The 21,435-nt window shown below is 37.1% G+C and overlaps 1 protein-coding gene across 1 annotated transcript in view; it reads right to left on the bottom strand.

Moving 5' to 3' along the window:
- Positions 1 to 21,435, bottom strand: part of LOC139012960 (E3 ubiquitin-protein ligase TRIM38-like) — a 150,124-nt gene that overhangs the window by 47,129 nt on the left and 81,560 nt on the right. Inside the window, exons 20-25 of the mRNA XM_070419145.1 lie at positions 17,100 to 17,120; positions 15,708 to 15,728; positions 12,791 to 12,811; positions 8,610 to 8,630; positions 4,679 to 4,699; positions 1,532 to 1,552 (exon numbers count right to left, since the gene is read on the bottom strand). Coding sequence (XP_070275246.1) covers positions 1,532 to 1,552; positions 4,679 to 4,699; positions 8,610 to 8,630; positions 12,791 to 12,811; positions 15,708 to 15,728; positions 17,100 to 17,120 — 126 coding nt within the window. The remainder of the gene's footprint in view (positions 1 to 1,531; positions 1,553 to 4,678; positions 4,700 to 8,609; positions 8,631 to 12,790; positions 12,812 to 15,707; positions 15,729 to 17,099; positions 17,121 to 21,435) is intronic.

Here is a 21,435-nt window from a genome sequence, read left to right as displayed (position 1 = left end):
TATGTGAGTCTGATTTTAACTCATGCCTGAATAAAGTTTATCTTAAGCAATTCAGACAGAAGAGAGGTGAATTATTAAATTGCAATAATGGATGGATGGGCATGAGGAAGAAGAGATCTACATTGTATGGCTGCAGACGAGTAAGAGGGGAGGTCTGCATTGTATGGCCTGGAGCTATATTGGACACAACTTTCAGAGCAGACACTTTAAAAACAGCCACATTAAGCAGAGAAGTAATTACTAAAATTTTCTTGTCAGAAACAAAATATTTTCATACATTGCAAGGACAGGACCACCTGAGAAATAATAGTAGAGGAAACCCAGGAAAAAATGAAGATGATAAAATATGTTGAAATCTTACCAATACCTGAAAAAAATGATGTACATGTGTGTGGTGGAGTAAGGAAGATGGTCCTTGAGAGTTGAAAAAGGAACACTTCCTCTGTGATAAACTATATCAATCTTCCACTTTTTCAGACTAAATGGCATAAGTGCACATACCTGAGGCAGGTACTTAAAGTGTGATGCAGAAGCCTGTATATAGTAAAAGCTCCCTGCTATCAACACCTGTATCTATATCAGTCATCACATGAGAGAATCCTGCTCGTGCACATAAGGAACTCTCTTCCCGAATTCCATTGTGCCTTTAAGCAAAAACTTAATTGAAATGTAACATTTTAAAAAAAGGACCTAAAGCATTTAATGATTCTATCAGGCCTCCATGAAAATCCTTTGGGAATTATGCTATGACAAGTAGCTTTTCATATCATCCACTTTCACAATTCTTAGCGAAAGATACGTCTCACATAAACATTCCTTAAGATGTAACATACTTTTTCAAACATGAAAAAGTCTCTTGCAATGCTACGACTTAATACCTGAGCGAATAAAAATGCAAAAGGATAAAGAACATTTAATGTAATTCGAAAAGAAAAGGCCAGAAACTATTGCATAAATTATCTGTGCAATGGGTAGTATGATCACCAGGGAGGTGAAATAGTGGTCCTTGAAGTCACACTCTGTCAGTGAATGACATCGGAGCCTAGAACATGTTTCCAGGAGAGTTGAGGGTTCCAAGGCACTCATCGCATATGGAATCTTCTCTCATTGCTCAGTTTACTTAAGATGGGCCGCTCAACTTGCAAAAAATGGCCGAGCTCCTACTTTAATGGGTATTTTACAGACAGAATATAGAGAGTAGACATCCTGTGCTGTTAGCACAACCCTCTTCACCTCAGAAGATTCACACTAAATTTAGCAAGTTTCTGGAAAGCAGAAAATCCAAAGTTTGTATGGAAGCACAGGTATGACATGGAAAAGGAAATGACTGGTAAGGATGGACGTTATGGAAAATAAATAGATGGAACTTAATATGTGAGAAGCATAGAGACAAAAATATTTGAGAAGAAAGGAGTAGACTTTCAAAAAAAAGGTGAACCAATGAATGTCAAGGGGAAATAAGGCAAATAATGCTAAACACTTCACATTGTTTTTAAGGTCTGGCAATTAAGGATTGTCAGAAATAACTTACCAAAGTTTTCCTGAAGTTTTTCTGAAAAATAAAAGTGAATTTGTAAATATCATGGGAAACAAATATGAATAAAATTCAATTTCTTCTACAAAATTCACCAACATCAACACTTACATGTTTCAGATACAAAACAAATTATCATACATATATACACAGGTGCATACACACTTGCCTGAAATTAGAAAGAGACTGAAAGCTCACAATTGAGGTAATTAAACAGGGAAAAATGAGAGAATTCTCTGAATTGAGCAAATTATGTGAATGTTAATTCAGGTAATTACCTTAAAATTTGTATGATCCCTTTTGAGATTATTTAGTGTTTATTATTAATATTGCATCTCTATTTTTCTTTTAAAATTTAAAAATTAAATATATTGGGATGATGTTGGTTAATAAAATTATTTGGAACTAACAGTCAAGTAGTATGATACATCACCTGCGTATGACATTGAGGGCTTACCACTCAAAGTCAAATCTATTTCTTGGCCATATATTTCACCTCCTTTATCCTGTGCTATCCACCCCTTCCCTGTGTGTCTATTATTACTGTTTTGTTTTACTCTTTATTGTTGAGAGTACTACAGATGTCCTTTTTGTTGTCCTATTGCCCCCCTAGACCCTTCTTCCACCGCCCCACACCAGGTCTTCAAGACACTATTTTCTGTGTCCATGGGCTATGTATATATGCATTTAAGTTCTTTGGTTAATCTTTCCAGACCACCTGTCCCCCACACCCACCGCCATGCCTCTGAGAATCCTCAGTCTCTTCCATTCTTTCCTGTCTCTGTGAGATTTATTTTGATTGACTTGTGTGCTCATTTTTTGTTTTCAGTTCCACATGGCACGTATGAGTAAATCATATGTTACTTGGTTTTGTCTGCTCAGCATAGTATTCCCAAGATCCATCCCTGTTGTCCCAAATGGTAGTATTTCATCGCCCAGGAAGACACAAATGGCCAGCAGGTATTTTTAAAGATCCTAAAATGCACTAGCGATTAGGGAAATGCAAATCAAACCTACCAGGAGATACCACCTCACACCTGTTAGAGTGGCAGTTATCAACAAGACTAATAATAACCAGTGTTGCAGAGGTTGTGCAAGAAAGGGAAGCCTCATTTACTGCAGGAGAGAATGTGAACTGCTACAGCCAGCCACTGGGGAGAACAGTCTGGAGGTTCCTCAAACATGAAGCATAGGGATCCCATATGACCCAGCAACACCTTCTCCAGATACCTATGCCCCACAATTTGAAAAATATTTCTTCCCAATGATATATGCACTCCTATGTTCACTGTAGCATTAGTCACAGTGGACAAGACTTGGAAGCAAGCCCACTGTCCATCCATACATGCTTGGATAAAGAAAAGGTGGTACCTATATAAAATGGGATATTACTCAGCCACAAGAATAAGGTTTTTATTTGAATAAGATCTCTGGTTGCGGTTAAATGTATATGGTCAGTTCTTCTATTGTGGTAGCTGGCCATATAAAACTGCCACAAAGTATGATTCTTAGAATCTTGAACTACTGCTCCTATTGGTTATGCAGATTAGGTTCATGGGTACCTCTATCCTTAATGTTTTGTCTCATGGTTCATGCATAACTTTATTGTATGTGAGCCTGATTTTAAGTCATGCCTGAATAAAGTTTACCATAATCAATTCAGAGGGAAGGGAGGTGAAGCATTAAATTGCAGAAATGGTTGGCTGGGAACAGGGAAAGGGAGATCTACATTGTATGGCTGCAGACGAGTAAGAGGGGAGGTCTGCATTATATGGCCTGGAGGTATATTGGATACAACTTTCAGAGCAGACACTTTAAAAACAGCCACATTTTGCAGTGAAGTATTTTCTAAAATTTTCTTGTCAGAAACAAAATATTTTCATGCATTGCAAGGACAGGACCACCTGAGAAATAATAATAGGGGAAACCCAGTAACAAATGAAGATGATAAAAATATGTTGAAATCTTACCAATACCTGAAAAAAATGATGTACATGTGTGTGGTGGAGTAAGGAAGATGATCCTTGAGAGTTGAAAAAGGAACACTTCCTCTGTGACAAACTATATCTATCTTCTACTTTTTCAGACGTAATGGCATAAGTGCACATTCCTGAGGCAGATAATTTAAGTGTGATGCAGAAGCCTGTGTATAGTAAAAGCAGCCTGCTATCAACACCTGTATCTATATCAGTCATCACATGAATCCTGCTCATGATCATAAAGAACTCCCTTTCCAAATTCCATTGTATCTCTAAACTAAAACATAATTGAAATATAATATTAGAATAAAGGACCTAAAGCATTTAATGATTCTATCAGGCCTCCATGAAAAAACCTTTGGGAATTATGCTATGACAAATAGCTTCTTATGTCATCCAAATATACAATTCTGAGCTAAAGATACATCTCACATAAACTTTCCTTAAGATTTAACATACTTTTCAACCATAAAAAAATCTCTTGCAATGCTGCAATTTAATACCTAAGCTAATAAAATGCAAAAGAATAAAGAATATTAAATGAAATTGGAAAGGGAAAGGCTAGAAACTGTTGCATAAATTATCTGTGCAATGGGTAATATGATCACCAGGGAGGAGAAACAGTGGTCCTTAAAGTCACACTTTTTCAGTGAATGACTTTAGTCCCATGTTTAGAGCCTAGAACATGTTTCCAGGACAGTTGAGGGTTCCAAGGCACTCATTGCATATGGCATCTTCTCTCATTGCTCAGTTTACTTAAAATGGGCCCCACAACTTGTAAAAAATGGCTGAGCTCCTACTTTAATGGGTATTTTACAGACAGAATATAGAGAGTAGACATCCTGTGCTGTTAACACAACCCTCTTCACCTCAGAAGATTCACAGTAAATATAGCAAGTTTCTGGAAAGCAGAAAATCCAAAGTTTGCATGGAAACACAGGTATAACATGGAAAAGGAAAAAACTGGTGAGGATGGAAGTTAAGGAAAATAAATTGATAGAACTTTACACGTGAGAAGGATACAGACAAAAATAATTGAGGAAAAAAAGTAGACTTTTGAAAAAAAGGTGAGCAATGAATGTCAAGACGGGAAAAGGCAGATAATGCTAACACATCACATTGTTTTTAAAGGTTTGGCAATAAAGGATTGTCAGAAATAACTTACGACGATTCTCCTGAAGTTTTTCTGAAAAATAAAAGTGAAATTGTAAATATCATGGGAAACAAATATGAATAAAATTCAATTTCTTCTACAACATGCATGGAACATCAAGCCTTTCATGTTGCAGAGTAACATGCAAAACACACATGTAGGAACAGTGGCTGAAAGCTCTTATTTGCTCAGAGATAATTGTTCCAAAATTAAAAGGGAGGAAAGGTATGAATATAGTGAATTAAGCAATAAAGAAATTAGAAATACAGTTCTGTTAGTTACCTTATAAAACATTCCTAATTTAATTTGAAGATTTTATAAGTTTTGGGTGGCTGTTCACTATTAAAAGTTCTCTGGGACTAAATATATTATGGGGGGGGGAAAGTAAATGTATAGTTGTTTGCTAAATAATATAATAATTAATAAAAAAATATTAGGAGAGTATTATTATTCTCTGATTTTCTCAACTTTAACCTACTTTTGAGCCTGCTTGTTTTTATGTCTCATATTTACAATAGCCCTGTTGTACCTTATATATAGTTGAAAAATAGATTGAGTTGGACAATATTGAACCAGATTTTCTGGAGGAATTCTGGGTCAGGTTAGTAGGCATCTAGGACAATTGCAAAGTAATGAATTGTCCAATCAATAAAAAGGCAGGAAATGTTGGACCCATCAGAAAGCAGTCACTTTAAGGTGTTTGGGAGTAAAGAGATATTGGAGAAAATTTGCACAATATCTTCAGAATTTTATCTGAAAAATGGAAAAGAATAACTAATGAGGTAATGGGGGCAATATGGCGATAAGGGCATCTATTTAATACCATAATGAATAAAATTATGAAAATAAATAAATAAAATAAAAGAGAAAAAATTAATGCAAATTATATGAAAAAATTAAATAATATTGAAAGCTACTTATGTAAACTTAAACCTCAGTTGCAGATACAAAACAAATACTAATACATATATACACAGATGCATTCACACTTGTCTAAATGTAGACGGAGACTGAATGTTCACAATTGAGGTAATTAAACAGGGAAAAATGAATGAATTCTCTGAATTGAGGAAATTATGTGAATGTTAATTCAGGTAATTACATTAAAAATTTGTATGATCCCTTTTGAGATTATTTAGTGTTTATTATTAATATTGTATCTCTACGGTTCTTTTTAAATTTTTGAAAATTAAATTTATTGGGATGATGTTGGTTAATAAAATTATGTGGAACTAACAGTGCAGTGCTATGATACATCATCTGCATATGACATTGTGGGCATACTATCCAAAGTCTAATCTTGTTCTTGGCCATATATTTCACCTCCTTTATCCTGTGCTACCCACCCCTTCCCTGTGTGTCTATTATTACTGTTTTGTTTTAGTCTTTATTGTTGAGAGTATTACACATGTCCTTTTTGTTGTCCTATTGCCCCCCATGACCCTTCTTCCACCGCCCCACACCAGGTCTTCAAGACACTATTTTCTGTGTCCAGGGGCTATGTATATACGCATTTAAGTTCTTTGGTTAATCTTTCCACCCACCTGTCCCCACACACCCACCCGCATGTCTATTAGAATCCTCAGTCTGTTCCATGCTTTCCTGACTCTGTGTGGTTTTTTTTGATTGACTTGTGTGCTCATTTTGTGCTTTCAGTCTGAGTAAAATCATATATTTCTTGGCTTTGTCTGCTCAGCATAATATTCCCAAGATCTATCCCTGTTGTCGCAAATGGTAGTATTTCATCGCCCAAGAAGACACACGTGGACTGGAGGTATTTTAAAAGATCCTAAAATGGACCTTTGATTAGGGAAATGCAAATCAAACCTAACAGGAGATACCACCTCACACCTGTTAGAGTGGCAGTTATCAACAAGACTAGTAATAACAAGTGTGTCAGAGGTTGTGGAGGAAAGGGAAGCCTCATTTAATGCTGGTGGGAATGTGAACCTGTACAGCTACTGGGGAAAACCATATGGACGTTCCTCAAATATGAAGCATAGGGGTCCCATATGACCCAGCAACACCTTCAATGCATACCTACGCCCCACAATCTGAAAATTATTTCTTCCCAATGATATATGCACTTCTATGTTCACTAGCATTAGTCAAAGTGGACAATATGTGGAAGTAAGCACACTGTCCATCCATACATGCTTGGGTAAAGAAGAAGTGGTACCTATATACAATGGGATATTACTCAGACACAAGAATAAGGTTTTTATTTGAATAAGATCTCTGGTTGCAGTTAAATGTATATGGTCATTTTTTCTATTGTGTTAGCTGGCCATATAAAACTGCCACAAACTATGATTCTTAGAATCTTGAACTACTGCTCCTATTGGTTATGCAGATTAGGTTAATGGGTACCTCTATCCTCAATGTTTTGCCTCATGGTTCATACATAACTTTATTGTATGTGAGCCTGATTTTAACACATGCCTGAATAAAGTTTATCTTAAGCAATTCAGACGGAAGGGAGGTGAATTATTAAATTGCAGTAATTGCTGGGTGGGGATGAGGAAAGGGAGTTCTATATTGTCTAAATGCAGACGAGTACGAAGGGAGGTCTACATTGTATAGCCTGGAGCTATATTGGACACAACTTTCAGAGCAGACACTGTAAAAACAGCCACATTTTGCAGTGTAGTAATTACCACAATTTTCTTGTCAGAACCGAAATATTTTCATGCATTGCAAGGACAGGACCACCTGAGAAATAATAATAGGGGAAACCCAGTAACAAACGAAGATGATAAAAATATGTTGAAATCTTACGAATACCTGAAAAAAATGATGTACACATGTGTGGTGGAGTAAGGAAGATGATCCTTGAGAGTTGAAAAAGGAACACTTCCTCTGTGATAAACTACATCAATCTTCCACTTTTTCAGACTAAATGGCATAAGTGCACATTCCTGAGGCAGGCACTTAAAGTGTGATGCAGAAGCCTGTATATAGTAAAAGCACCCTGCTATCAACCCCTGGATCTATATCAGTCATCACATGAATGAATCCTACTCATGATCATAAGGAACTCTCTTCCCAAATTCCATTGTGTCTTTAAGCTAAAACTTAATTGAAATGTAACATTTAAAAAAAAGGACATAAAGCATTTAATGATTCTATCAGGCCTCCATGAAAAAACTTTTGGGAATTATGCTATGCCAAATAGCTTTTTATATCATCCAATTTCACAAATTCTGAGCTAAAGATACATCTCACACAAACTTTCCTTAAGATGTAACATACATTTTTAAACGTAAAAAAATCTCTTCTAATTAATACCTGAGCAAATAAAAATGCAAAAGAATAAAGAACATTTAATGTAATTGGAAAGGAAAAGCCAAAAAATATTGTATAAATTATCTGTGCAATGGGTAATATGATCACCAGGGAGGTAAAATAGTGGTCCTTAAAGTCACACTTTGTCAGTGAATGACATCAGAGCCTAGAGCATGTTTCCAGGAGAGTTGAGGGTTCCAAGGCACTCATCGCATATGGAATCTTCTCTCATTGCTCAGTTTACTTAAAATGGGCCCCTTAACTTGTAGAAAATGGCCGAGCTCCTACTTTAATGGGTATTTTACAGACAGAATATAGAGAGTAGACATCCTGTGCTGTTAGCACCACCCTCTTCACCTCAGAAGATTCACAGTAAATTTAGCAAGTTTCTGAAAAGCAGAAAATGCCAAAGTTTGTATGGAAGCAAAGGTATAACATGGAAAAGGGAAAAAACTGGTAAGGATGGAAGTTATGGAAAATAAATAGATGGGACTTAATATGTTAGAAGTATATAGACAAAAATATTTGAGAAGAAAGGCGTAGACTTTCTAAAAAAAGGTGAGCCAATGAATGTCAAGAGGGAAAAAGGCAGATAATGCTAAACACATCATATTGTTTTTAAAGGTCTGGGAATTAAGGATTGCCAGAAATAACTTACCAAAGATTTCATAAAGTTTTTCTGAAAAATAAAAGTGAAATTGTAAATATCATGGGAAACAAATATGAATAAAATTCAATTTCTTCTACAACATGCACGGATCATCAAGCCTTTCATGTTGCAAAGTAACATGCAACACACACATGTAGGAACAGTGGTTGAAAGCTCTCATTTGCTCAGAGATAATTGTTCCAAAATTAAAAGGGAGGAAAGGTATGAATATAGTGAATTAAGCAATAAAAAAATTAGAAATACAGTTCTGTTAGTTACCTTATAAAACATTCCTAATTTAATTTGAAGATTTTATAATTTTTGTGGGGTTGCTCACTATTAAAAGTTCTTTGGGACTAAATATATTATGGTGTGTAAAAGTAAATGTATAGTCGTTTGCTAAATAATATAATAATTAATAAATAAAAAATATTAAGATGCCGAAACCGGTTTGGCTCAGTGGATAGAGCGTCGGCCTGCGGACTGAAAGGTCGCAGGTTCGATTCCGGGCAAAGGCATGTAACTTGGTTGCGGGCACATCCCCAGTGGGGGGGTGTGCAGGAGGCAGCTGGTCGATGTTTCTCTCTCATCGATGTTTCTGGCTCTCTATCTCTCTCCCTTCCTCTCTGTAAAAAATCAATAAAATATATTTAAAAAAAAATATTAAAAGAATAATATTATTCTCTGATTTTCTCAACTTTAACCTACTTTTGAGCCTGCCAGTAGTTACGTCTTATATTTACAGTAGCCCTGTTGAACCTTATATATAGTTGAAAAATTGATTGAGTTGGACAATATTGAACCAGATTTTCTGGAGGAATTCTGGGTCAAGTTAGTAGGCATCTAGGACAATTGCAAAGTAATGAATTGGCCAATCAATAAAAAGGCAGGAAATGTTGGACACATCAGAAAGCAGTCACTTTAAGGTGTTTGGGAGTAAAGAGATATTGGAGAATATTTACGGAATATCTTCAGAATTTTATCTGAAAAATGGAAAGGACTAACTAATGAGCGAATGGGATGCAATAGGGAGATAAGGGCACATATTTAATACCATAATGAATAAAAACTATGAAAAGAAATTAATAAAATAAAAGAGAAAAAATTATTCCAAATTATATGAGAAAAAAAATTCAATAATATTGAAAGCTACTTATGTAAACTTAAACTTCAGTTGCAGATACAAAACAAATACTAGTACATATATACACAGATGCATGCACACTTGTCTACACATAGACAGAGACTGAATGGTCACAGTTGACGTAATTAAACAGGGAAAAATGAATGAATTCTTTGAATTGAAGACATTATATGAATGTGAATTCAGGTAATTACCTTAAAAAATTTTATGATTCCTTTTGAGATTATTTAGTGTTTATTATTAATATTTTATATCTATTGTTCTTTTTAAATTTTTGAATATTAAATATATTGTGATGATGTTGGTTAATAAAATTATATGGAACTAACAGGGCAGTGCTATGATACATCATCTGCGTATGACATTGTGGGCTTACCACTCAAAGTCAAATCTTGTTCCTTGGCCATATATTTCACCTCCTTTATCCTGTTCTACCCACCCATTTCCTTATTGTCTATTATTACTGTTTTGTTTTACGCTTTATTGTTGAGAGTATTACAGATGTCCTTTTTGTTGTCCTGTTGCCCCCCTATACCCTTCTTCCACCACCCCACACCAGGTCTTCAAGACACTATTTTCTGTGTCCATGGGCTATGTATATATGCATTTAAGTTCTTTGGTTAATCTTTCCAGCCCACCCTCCTCACACACCCACATGCTTGCCTCAGAATCCTAAGTCTGTTCCATGTTGTCTTGTCTCTGTGCAGGTTTGTTTGAATGATTTGTGTGCTCATTTTGTGCTTTGTGTTCCATATGCCACGTATGAGTAAAATCATATGTTTCTTGCCTTTCTATGCTCAGCATATTATTCCCAAGATCCATCCCTGTTGTCACAAATGGCAGTATTTCATTGCCAAGAATACAAAAGTGGACAGGAGGTATTTTAAAAGATCCTAAAATGGACTAGCGATTAGGGAAATGCAAATCAAACCTACCTAGAGATATCAGCTCACACCTGTTAGAGTGGCAGTTATCTACAAGACTAGTAGTAACAAGTGTTGCAGAGGTTGTGCAGAAAAGGGAAGCCTCATTTCTTGTTGGTGGGAATGTGAACTGGTACAGTCATGGGAAAAACAGTATGGAGGTTCCTCAAACATAAAACATAGGGATCCCATATAACCCAGCAATACCTTCTATGGATACCAATGCCCCACATTCTGAAAAATATTACTTCCCAATCATATATGCACTCTATGATCACTGTAGCTTTAGTCACAGTGGACAAGATGTGGAAGCAAGGCCACTGTCCCTCCAAACATTCTCAGAAAAAGACGAAGTGGTACCTATATACAATGGGATATTACTCAGCCACAAGAATAAGGGTTTATTTTACTAAGATCTCTGGATGCAGTTAAATGTATATGGTCAGTTCTTCTATTGTGGTAGCTGGCCGTATAAAACTGCCACAAAGTATGATTCATAGAATCTTGAACTACTGCTCCTATTGGTTATCTGATTATGTTAATGGGTACCTCTATCCTCAATGTTTTGTCTCATGTTTCATACATAACTTTATTGTTTGTGAGCCTGATTTTAAGTCATGCCTGAATAAAGTTTACCATAAGCAATTCAGAGGGAAGGGAGGTGAAGTATTAAATTGCAGTAATGGCTTTGTGGGGATGAGGAAGGGAACATCTACATTGTATGGCTGCAGACGATTACGAGAGGAGGTCTGCATTGTATGGCCTGGAGCTATATTGGACGCAACTTTGAGAGCAGACACTTTAAAAACAGCCACATTTTGCAGTGAAGTCATTACTAAAATTTTCTTGTCAGAAACAAAATTTTTCATACGTTGCAAGGACAGGGCCACCTGAGAAATAATAATAGGGTAAATCCAGTAACAAATGAAGATGATAAAAGTATGTTGAAATCTTATCAATACTTGAAAAAAATGATGTACGTGTGTGGTGGAGTAAGGAAGATGATCCTTGAGAGTTGAAAAAGGAACACTTCCTCTGTGATAAACTATATCAATCTTCCACTTTTTCAGACTAAATGGCCTAAGTGCACATTCCTGAGGCAGGTACTTAAAGTGTGATGCAGAAGCCTGTATATAGTAAAAGCACCCTGCTATCAACCCCTGGATCTATATCAGTCATCACATGAATGAATCCCGCTCCTAATTGTAAGGAACTCTCTTCCCAAATTCCATTGTATCTCTAAACTAAAACATAATTGAAATATAATATTAGAATAAAGGGCATAAAGCATTTAATGATTCTATCAGGCCTCCATGAAAAAACCTTTGGGAATTACGCAATGACAAATAGCTTATTATGTCATCCAAATACAAAATTATGAGCTAAAGTTACATCTCACATAAACGTTCCTTAGGATGTAACATACTTTTTCAAACATAAAAAAATCTCTTGCAATGCTGGGAATTAATACCTAAGCTAATAAAATGCAAAAGAATAAAGAACATTTAATGTAATTGGAAAGGAAAAGGCTAGAAACTATTGCATAAATTATCTGTTCAATGGGTAATATGATCACCAGGGAGGTGAAACAGTGGTCCTTAAAGTCACACTTTGTCAATGAATGACATCAGAGCCTAGAACATGTTTCCAGGACAGTGGAGGGGTCAAATGCACTCATTGCATATGGAATCTTCTCTCATTGCTCAGTTTACTTAAGATGGCCCCCTGACTTTGTAAAAAATGCCAGAGGTCCTACTTTAATGGGTATTTTACAAATAGTATATAAAGAGTGGTGATCATGGGCCTGTTAGCATAATCCTCTTCACCTCACAAGATTCACAGTAAATATGGCAGGTTTCTGGAAAGCAGAAAATGCCAAAGTTTAAAGGGAAGGTACAGTATGTGATAGGAAAGAAAAGAACCAGGAAGGATGGAAGTTATGGAAAATAAATAGATGGAACTTTACATGTGAGAAGGATACAGACAAAAATAATTGAGGAAAAAAGAGTAGACTTTCATAAAAAAGGTTAGCGATGAATGTCAAGAGGGAAAAGGCAGATAATGCTAAGACATCACATTGTTTTTAAAGGTTTGGCAATTAAGGATTGTCAGAAATAACTTACGATGATTCTCCTGAAGTTTTTCTGAAAAATAAAAGTGAAATTGTAAATATCATGGGAAACAAATATGAATAAAATTCAATTTCTTCTACAACATGAACGGACCATCACGCCTTTCATGTTGCAGAGTAACATGCAACACACACATGTAGGAACAGTGGCTGAGAGCTCTCATTTGCTCAGAGATAATTGTTCCAAAATTAAAAGGGAGGAAAGATTTGAACATAGTGAATTAAGCAATAAAATAATTAGTAATACAGTTCTCTTAGTTACCTTTGAAACATTCCTAATTTAATTTGATGATTTTATAATTTTTGGGGTGTTGCTCTCTATTAAAAGTTCTTTGGGACTAAATATATTATGAGCGGACAAAAGTAAATGTATAGTCGTTTGCTAAATAATATAATAATTTATAAATAAAACATATTAAGAGAATATTATTATTCTCTGATTATCTCAACTTTAACCTACTTTTGAACCTGCCTGTTGTTACATCTCATATTTACAATAGCCCTGTTGTATTTTATATATAGTTGAAAAATTGATTGCGTTGGACAATATTAGACCATATTTTCTGGAGGAATTCTGGGTCAGGTTAGTAGGCATCTAGGCCAATTGCAAAGTAATGAATTAGGCAATCAATAAAGAGGCAGAAAATGTTGGACACATCAGAAAGCAGTCACTTTCAGGTGTTTGGGAGTAAAGAGATATTGGAGAAAATTTATGCAGTATCTTCAGAATTTTATCTGAAAAATAGAAAGGAATAACTAATGAGGGGATGGGGGGCAATATGGTGATAAGGGCACATATTAATACCATAATGAATAAGAAACATGAAAAGAAATAAATAAAACAAAAGAAAAAAATTAATCTAAATTATATGAGTAACAAAAATTTCAATAATATTGACATCTAGTTAAGTAAACTTAAATTTGGTTGTAGTTACAAAAATATACAGACACATACATATACAGTTGCATGCACATGTGTCTACACATAGATAGTGGCTGAAAGCTTTCTTTTGAGGTAATTAAACGGGGAAAAATGAAATAATTCTCTGAATTGAGGATATTATGTGAATGTTAATTCAGATAATTACCTTAATTTTTTTGATCCCTTTTGATATTATTTAGTTTTTATTATTATCATTGTATCTCTATTCTTCTTTTCAAATTTTTGAAAATTAAACTTATTGGGATGACGTTGGTTAATAAAATTATGTGGAACTAACAGTGCAGTGCTATGATACATCACTTGCGTATGATATTGTGGGCTTACCACCCAAAGTCAAATCTTGTTCCTTGGCCATATATTTCACCTCCTTTATCCTGTGCTACCCACCTCTTCCCTGTGTGTCTTTGAGTTCTGTTTTGTTTTACCCTTTATTGTTGAGAGTATTACAGATGTCCTTTTTGTTGTCCTATTGCCCCCCTACACACTTCTTCCACCGCCTCAACCAGGTCTTCAAGACACTATTCTCTGTGTCCATGGGCTATGAATAACTCATTTAAGTTCTTTGGCTAATCTTTCCACCCGACTTGTCCCCACACACCCACCCCAATGCCTCTGAGAATCCTCAGTCTGTTACATGCTTTCATGTCTCTGTGAGGTTTTGTTTCATTGATTTCTGTGCTCATTTTGTGTTTTCAGTACCAAATGCCACTTATGAGTGAAATCATTTGTTTCTTGGCTTTGTCTGCTCAGCATAATATTCCAAAGATCCATCCCTGTTGTCCCAAATGGCAGTATTTCATTGCCTAAGAAGATACAAATGGCCAGCAGGTATTTGAAAAGATCCTGAGCTGTACTAGCGATTAGGGAAATGCAAATAAAACTGACCAGGAGATACCACCTCACATCTGTTAGAGTGGCAGTTATCAAGAAGACTAGTAATAACAAGTGGTGCAGAGGTTGTGTAGGAAAGGGAAGCCTCATTTACAGCTGGTGGGAATGTGAACTGGTACAGCCACTGGGGAAAACACTACGGAGGTTCCACAAACATGAAGCATAGGGATCCCATATGACCCAGCAACAACTTCTATGGATACCTATGCCCCACAATCTGAAAAATACTTCTTCTCAATGATATATGCACTCCTATGATCACTGTAGCATTAGTCACAGTGGACAAGACCTGGAAGCAAGCCACAGTCCTCCCATATATGCTCGGATAATGAAGAAGTGGTACCTATATACACTGGGATACTACTCAGCCATTAGAATAAGGATTTCATTTTAATATTATTTCTGGTTGTGGTTAAATATATATAGTCAGTTCTTCTATTGTGGTAGCTGGCCATATTAAACTGCCACAAACAATGATTAATAGAATCTTGAACTACTGCTCCTATTAGTTATACAGATTAGGTTAATGGGTACCTCTATCAGCAATTTTTTGTCTCATGGTTCATACATAACTATTTTGTATGTGAACCTGATTTTACCTTATGCCTGAATACAGTTTACCATAAGCAATGCAGAGGCAAGGGAGGTGAAGTATTAAATTGCAGTAATGGCTGCCTAAGTTTGGGGGAGGGGAGATCGACATTGTATGGCTGGAGACAGGTATGAGGGGAGGTCTACATTGTATGGACTGGAGCTATTTTGGACACAACTTTCAGATCAGACACTTTAAAAATAACAAAATTTTGCAGGGAAGTAATTCCTAAAATTTTCTTGTCAAAAACGAAATATATTCATAAATTGCAAGGACAGGACCATCAGAGAAATAATAATGGAGGAAATTGAGTCACAAATGAAGATGGTAAAAATACGTTGAAATCTTAACAATTCCTGAAAAAAAAATGATGTACATGTTTTTGGTGGAATAAGGAAGATGATCCTTGAGAGTTGAAAACAAATGCAAAATAAATACATGACAATGTGTAAGTGGAACGTGAAATCCATTCATGGGACTTGCCTTTATCCAGGTCACCCGTATCTGAAAGAGTGAAAGAAAGAAAGAAACCAATCAAAAATGATGTAGACCCAATGTCAGGAAGAGAAGAGGATGCTAATTTGAAACTCTTCTGTATATTATTCTTTTATGGAATCTGACCCACATTTCTAAGAGGTGAAGCCAAAGTATCCTAAGTCCAAGCAACCCCTGAGAGCCAGTGTCACCTCCATCTCCATGCCCATTGCTTCAAAAGCAATGAGATGGCAGAGGAAAATATGACAGCCCTAAAGGAGCACTTCCTCTGGGATAAACTATATCAATCTTTGGTCTTGCTTCAGATCTCCCACTTTTTCAGACTAAATGGCATAAGTGCACATACCTGAGGCAGGTACTTAAAGTGTGATGCAGAAGCCTGTATATAGTAAAAGCACCCTGCTATCAACACCTATATCTATATCAGTCATCATATGAATCCTGCTCATGATCATAAGGAACTCTCTTCCCAAATTCCATTGTATCTCTCAACTAAAACATACCTGAAATATAACATTAGGAAAAAAGGACAGAAAGCGCTTAATGATTCTATCAGGGCTCCATGAATAAACCTTTGGGGATCATGCTCTGACAAGTAGGTTCTCACGTCATCCACATAGAAGATTCTGAGCTAAAGATACATCTCACATAAACTTTCCTTAAGATGTAACATACTTTTGCAAACATAAAAAATCTTTAGCAATGTTGTGAATCAATACCTGAGTGAACAAAAATGCAAAAGAATAAATAACATTTAATTTAATTTAATTAGAACGAAAAAGGCCAGAAAAGATTGTATAAATTACCTGTGGAATGGGTAATATGGTCACCGGGGAGGTGAAACAGTGGGCCTTAAGGTCACACTCCATCAAAGAATGACATCAGAACTTAGAAAATGTGTGCCAGCTCAGTAGAGGGAGCAGCTGCACTCATCGAATTTGGAATCTTCATTCATAGCTCTGTTTACTTAAAATGGCCGACTGACCTTGTAAAAAGTGGCAGAGGTCCTAATTTAATGAATATTTTACAGACAGTATATAAGGAGTGGAAATACTATGCCTGTTAGGATAATCCTCTTCACCTCATGAGATTCACAGTAAATATGGCAATTTTCTGGGAAGCAGAAGATGCCAAAGTTTAAAGGGAAATACAGGTATCAGATGGAAAAGGGAAGAAACTGGGAAGGATGGAAGTTATGAAAAATAGATAGATAGAACTTAATATGCTATCAATATACAGACCAAAATAATTGAGGTAAAAAAGTAGACTAACGAAAGAAAGGTGAGCCAATGAATGTCAAGAGGGAAAAAGGCTGATAATGCTAAGACATCACCTTGTTTTTAAAGGTTTGGCAATGAAGGATTGTCAGAAATAACTTACAACGATTCTCCTGAAGTTTTTCTGAAAAATAAAAGTGAAATTGTAAATATCATGGGAAACAAATATGAGTAAAATTCAGTTTCTTCTACAACATGCACGAAACATCAAGCCTTTCATGTTGCAGAGTAACATGCAACACACACATGTAGGAACAGTGGCTGAAAGCTCTCATTGCTCAAAGATAATTGTTCCAAAATTAAAAGGAAGGAAAGGTCTGAATATAGTGAATTAAGCAATAAAAAAATTAGAAATACAGTTCTGTTAGTTACCTTATAAAACATTCCCAATTTAATTTGAAGATTTTATAATTTTGGGGGGGTTGTTCTCTATTAAAAGTTCTTTGGGACTAAATATGTTATGGGGGGCAAAAGTAAATGAATAGTTGTTTGCTAAATAATATAATAATTAATAAATAAAAAATATTAAGAGAATATTATTATTCTCTGATTATCTCAACTTTAACCGACTTTTGAACCTGCCTGTTGTTTCATCTCATATTTACAATAGCCCTGATGTATCTTATATAAAGTTGAAAAATTGATTGAGTTGGACAATATTGAACCAGATTTTCTGGAGGAATTCTAGGTCCGGTTAGTAGGCCTTTAGGACAATTGCAAAGTAATGAATTGGCCAATCAATAAAAAGGCAGGAAATGTTGGACACATCAAAAAGCAGTCACTTTAAGGTGTTTGGGAGTAAAGAGATATTGGAGAAAATTTACGTGATATCTTCAGAATTTTTCTGAAAAATTGAAAGGAATAACAATTGAGAAAATGGGAGGCAATATGAAGATGAGGGCACATATTTAATACCATAATGAATAAAAATTATGAAAAGAAATTAATAAAATAAAAGAGAAAAAATTAATGCAAATTATATGAGAAACAAAAAATTCAATAATATTTAAAAGTACTTATGTAAACTTAAACTTCAGTTGCAGATACAAAACAAATTCTAATACATATATACACAGATGCATGCATACTTGTCTACACGTAGACAGAGACCTCATGCTCACAGTTGAGGTAATTAAACAGGGAAAAGTGAATGAATTCTCTGAATTGAGGAAATTATGTGAATGTTAATTCAGGTAATTACCTTAAAAATTTTTATGATCCCTTTGGGCTTTTTTAGTATTTATTATTAATATTGTATCTCTATGGTTCTTTTAAAATTTTTGAAATTTAAATTTATTGGGATGATGTTGGTTAATAAAATTAAGTGGAACTAACAGGGCAGTGCTATGATACATCACCTGCGTATGACATTGTGGGCTTACCACCCAAAGTCAAATCTGGTTCCTTGGCCATATATTTCACCTCCTTTATCCTGTCCTACGCACCCCTTCCCTGTGTGTCTTTTATTACTGTTTTGCTTTACTCTTTATTGTTGAGAGTACTACAGATGTCCTTTTTGTTGTCCTATTGCCCCCCGTGACCCTTCTTCCACTGCCCCACACCAGGTCTTCAAGACACTATTTTTTGTGTCCATGGGCTATGTATATTCGCATTTAAGTTCTTTGGTTAATCTTTCCACCCCTGTCCCCACTGACCCCCCCGCATGCCTCTGAGATTCCTCAATCTGTTCCATGCTTTCCTGTCTCTGTGAGGGTTTGTTTGATTGATTTGTGTGCTCATTTTGTGCTTTCAGTTCCATATGCCACGTATAAGTAAAATCATATGTTTCTTGACTTTGTCTGCTCAGCATAATATTCCCAAGATCCATCCCTGTTGTCCCAAATGGCAGTATTTCATAGCCCAGGAAGACACAAATGGCCAGCAGGTATTTTTAAAGATCCTGAAATGCACTAGCGATTAGGGAAATGCAAATCAAACCTACCAGGAGATATCACCTCACACCTGTTAGAGTGGCAGTTATCAACAAGACTAGTAACAACAAGTGTTGCAGTGGTTGTGGAGGAAAGGGAAGCCTCATTTACTGTTGGTGGGAATGTGAACTGGTACAGACACTGGGGAAAACAGTATGGAGGTTCCTCAAACCTGAAGCATAGGGATCCCATATAACCCAGCAACACCTTCTATGGATACCTATGCCCTACAATCTGAAAAATTTTCGTTCCCAATGATATATGCACTTGAAAGGACAGAACGGGACTGATAGAGGTGTGTTCCTAACACCTCTTCAAGCAAAAGCCATAGAATGTATCAGTTACTCAGCCTGCCCTTATCTCAGCCAATAGAAACGCAAGGAAACTAGCCCAAGGCCAACAATATGCTAGAGACCTCCTGTCTTTGTGTAACCAGATCCTAGCTGCACCCTACCCCTGCATCACTAGCCCCCGGCCCTCACTCAACCAACCAGAATTGGCCAAGTCAGTGGTCTTAGTGAGCTCTCACCCGCCCTTCTGTGAACCGGAGCCCTATAAAATCTTTGTTCTTCCAAGACTCCGGGCCCTCTTGCATCCAGTAATGGAGGCAGAGAGACCAAGCTAACTTGAATAAAAGACTCTATGCTTTTGGATTGGACTCGGCCCTCCCTGGTGGTTCTGTGGAGGTCTTGAAATCTGGGCATAACATTTGGGGGCTCGTGTGGGACCCCCAAGACCCATGAGGGACCCCGATCCAGAGAGTCTGACTGACCACGGTAGGTGTCTGTGTTTTGTGTATTCTGTTCTGTGTGTTATATGTCCTGTCCTGTGTTGTGTGTTCTGTCCTGTGTGAGCTAATTTCTGAGGGACGTGGAATCCCCTCGTTCTGTAATGCCCGAAGCGGTCTAGGTGGACTCACTGCTGAAGGACCACGGGTGGGGGAGTCGGAAGACGTTCCTCTCTCTTTTCAGGAGGGACGCGGAATCCCCTCACTTCAGGAGGGAAGCAGAATCCCCTCACAAGAATCTGAGACAAGTCGGGTCGCTCCTGCTGTTCGGTTTTGTTTCTGCGGAGTCGGAAGGTTTGCTTTTGAGGCTTTTTGGTTGTCTGTTTTTGTGTTTTTCTGTATTATTATGATTGATCATTTCAAAGCGTTTAGGGGAGTCTATAGAGCTTCCTCAGGAATTGGGAAATTGTTAGGAATTGGATGGATTGTTTAAACTCTGAATAACTGTCTGGTGAAAGTGTGTGAGTGTGGAGGGAGGGGGCCTGCCCTCTCCTCTCCTTTATTTGGCTCCTCAACTTCGGTCAGGAGGGCATCTGAGTGAGGATCTGTGAAAACAGGTCACCTCCCCCCCCCCCACCTTGTCTGTCTCTCGTCACAGATCATCATGGGGTTGGGACAAAGTTTGTTTGTGTGGGACTAGCCAATTTACTACAGAGAAGGGGGACTGGAACTGGTCTGTGTAAAGCAAAAGCTACTTTGTGCTGTCTGTTTGTACACATGAGGAAAAACCCTGCTTTAAGGGGAAGACAGTAGAGAACTTTTAATTGCTTTACTCTGAGGTATAATCTTGCTGTATCAGGTTAAAATTTTAAAAATCTAGGATTAATTTAAAGGTATAAGGTTGCAACCCAAAGAAGTTTAACAAAGGCTGGCTAGGTTCCAAGATTGCTTAGTTCTGAGATTGCTTATAAAAAAGCAAGAAAGAAGTCTTTTCAAGTTGACTATTTGCCTAGCAAATTAACAAAGTAGCACATTTCAAAGAACTTGTTATTCATGGTTTTCTTATCTCTTTGTTGGACAGCTCCGCAGGATGGAGAGATTTACTGCCTGTGACTGTATTTTGTTTAACTTGCTGTTTTCAATTGTTTATTAGAATCCTCATAGAGGACATAACCTGGTCTTTCCCTTCCTCCCTCATCCGGATTCTGAAAGCATCTGTAACTGGATTTCAGATGGTCTCCAGGCTTTCTGTCTGCAAGAAACCTCCCTATGCACCCGTTATCTTTCCAGGCCGATTCTGTGAGGAAAAGCAATCAGCCTGGGCTGGGACAAGGGGGATGGGGGTGTTAGCAGACCGCTAGAAAAGCAGAGGAGGAACAAAGCTAAAATCCGCAGCCGCCCTGGTGATTTAGAATGCTAGGCAGACTCAGCCCCTGAGAGCCAGGCCATCAACGCCACAGTCGCTGCCCAGCTCCTGAACCCCCTGCTTGAGTCCATACCACTGCAAAAGGGCAGTGGCTTCCTGGATTTGCTGGAGGACGCTCTGGCCGGGCCCCTGGGAGACCCTAGGCGGAGCAGCTGGCCCACAGGAGGGGCTGATATCCCCTTCTAGTGCACTCCCTTGAAAGAGGCCTGGTTGCTGCTCTGCCACAAAGGGAACCGGTAGAAAGGCAAGAAAGCAGGGCCCTAAGAGTTAACAAAAGGGCACTCTCCCTGGACCTGGGAGCCGTCAGGACTTTGAAATTCCCCAAGAGAGGAGGAGTCTGACACAGAGACTGGCC

This window comes from Myotis yumanensis, unplaced genomic scaffold (genome assembly GCF_028538775.1).
Source record: "Myotis yumanensis isolate MYYU_CA2020_CCGP unplaced genomic scaffold, mMyoYum1.0.hap1 SCAF_6, whole genome shotgun sequence".
NCBI classification, from domain to species: Eukaryota; Metazoa; Chordata; class Mammalia; order Chiroptera; family Vespertilionidae; genus Myotis; species Myotis yumanensis.
Note: the sequence above shows the minus strand (reverse complement) of the source record. Positions and strands in the feature narration are given on the sequence as shown.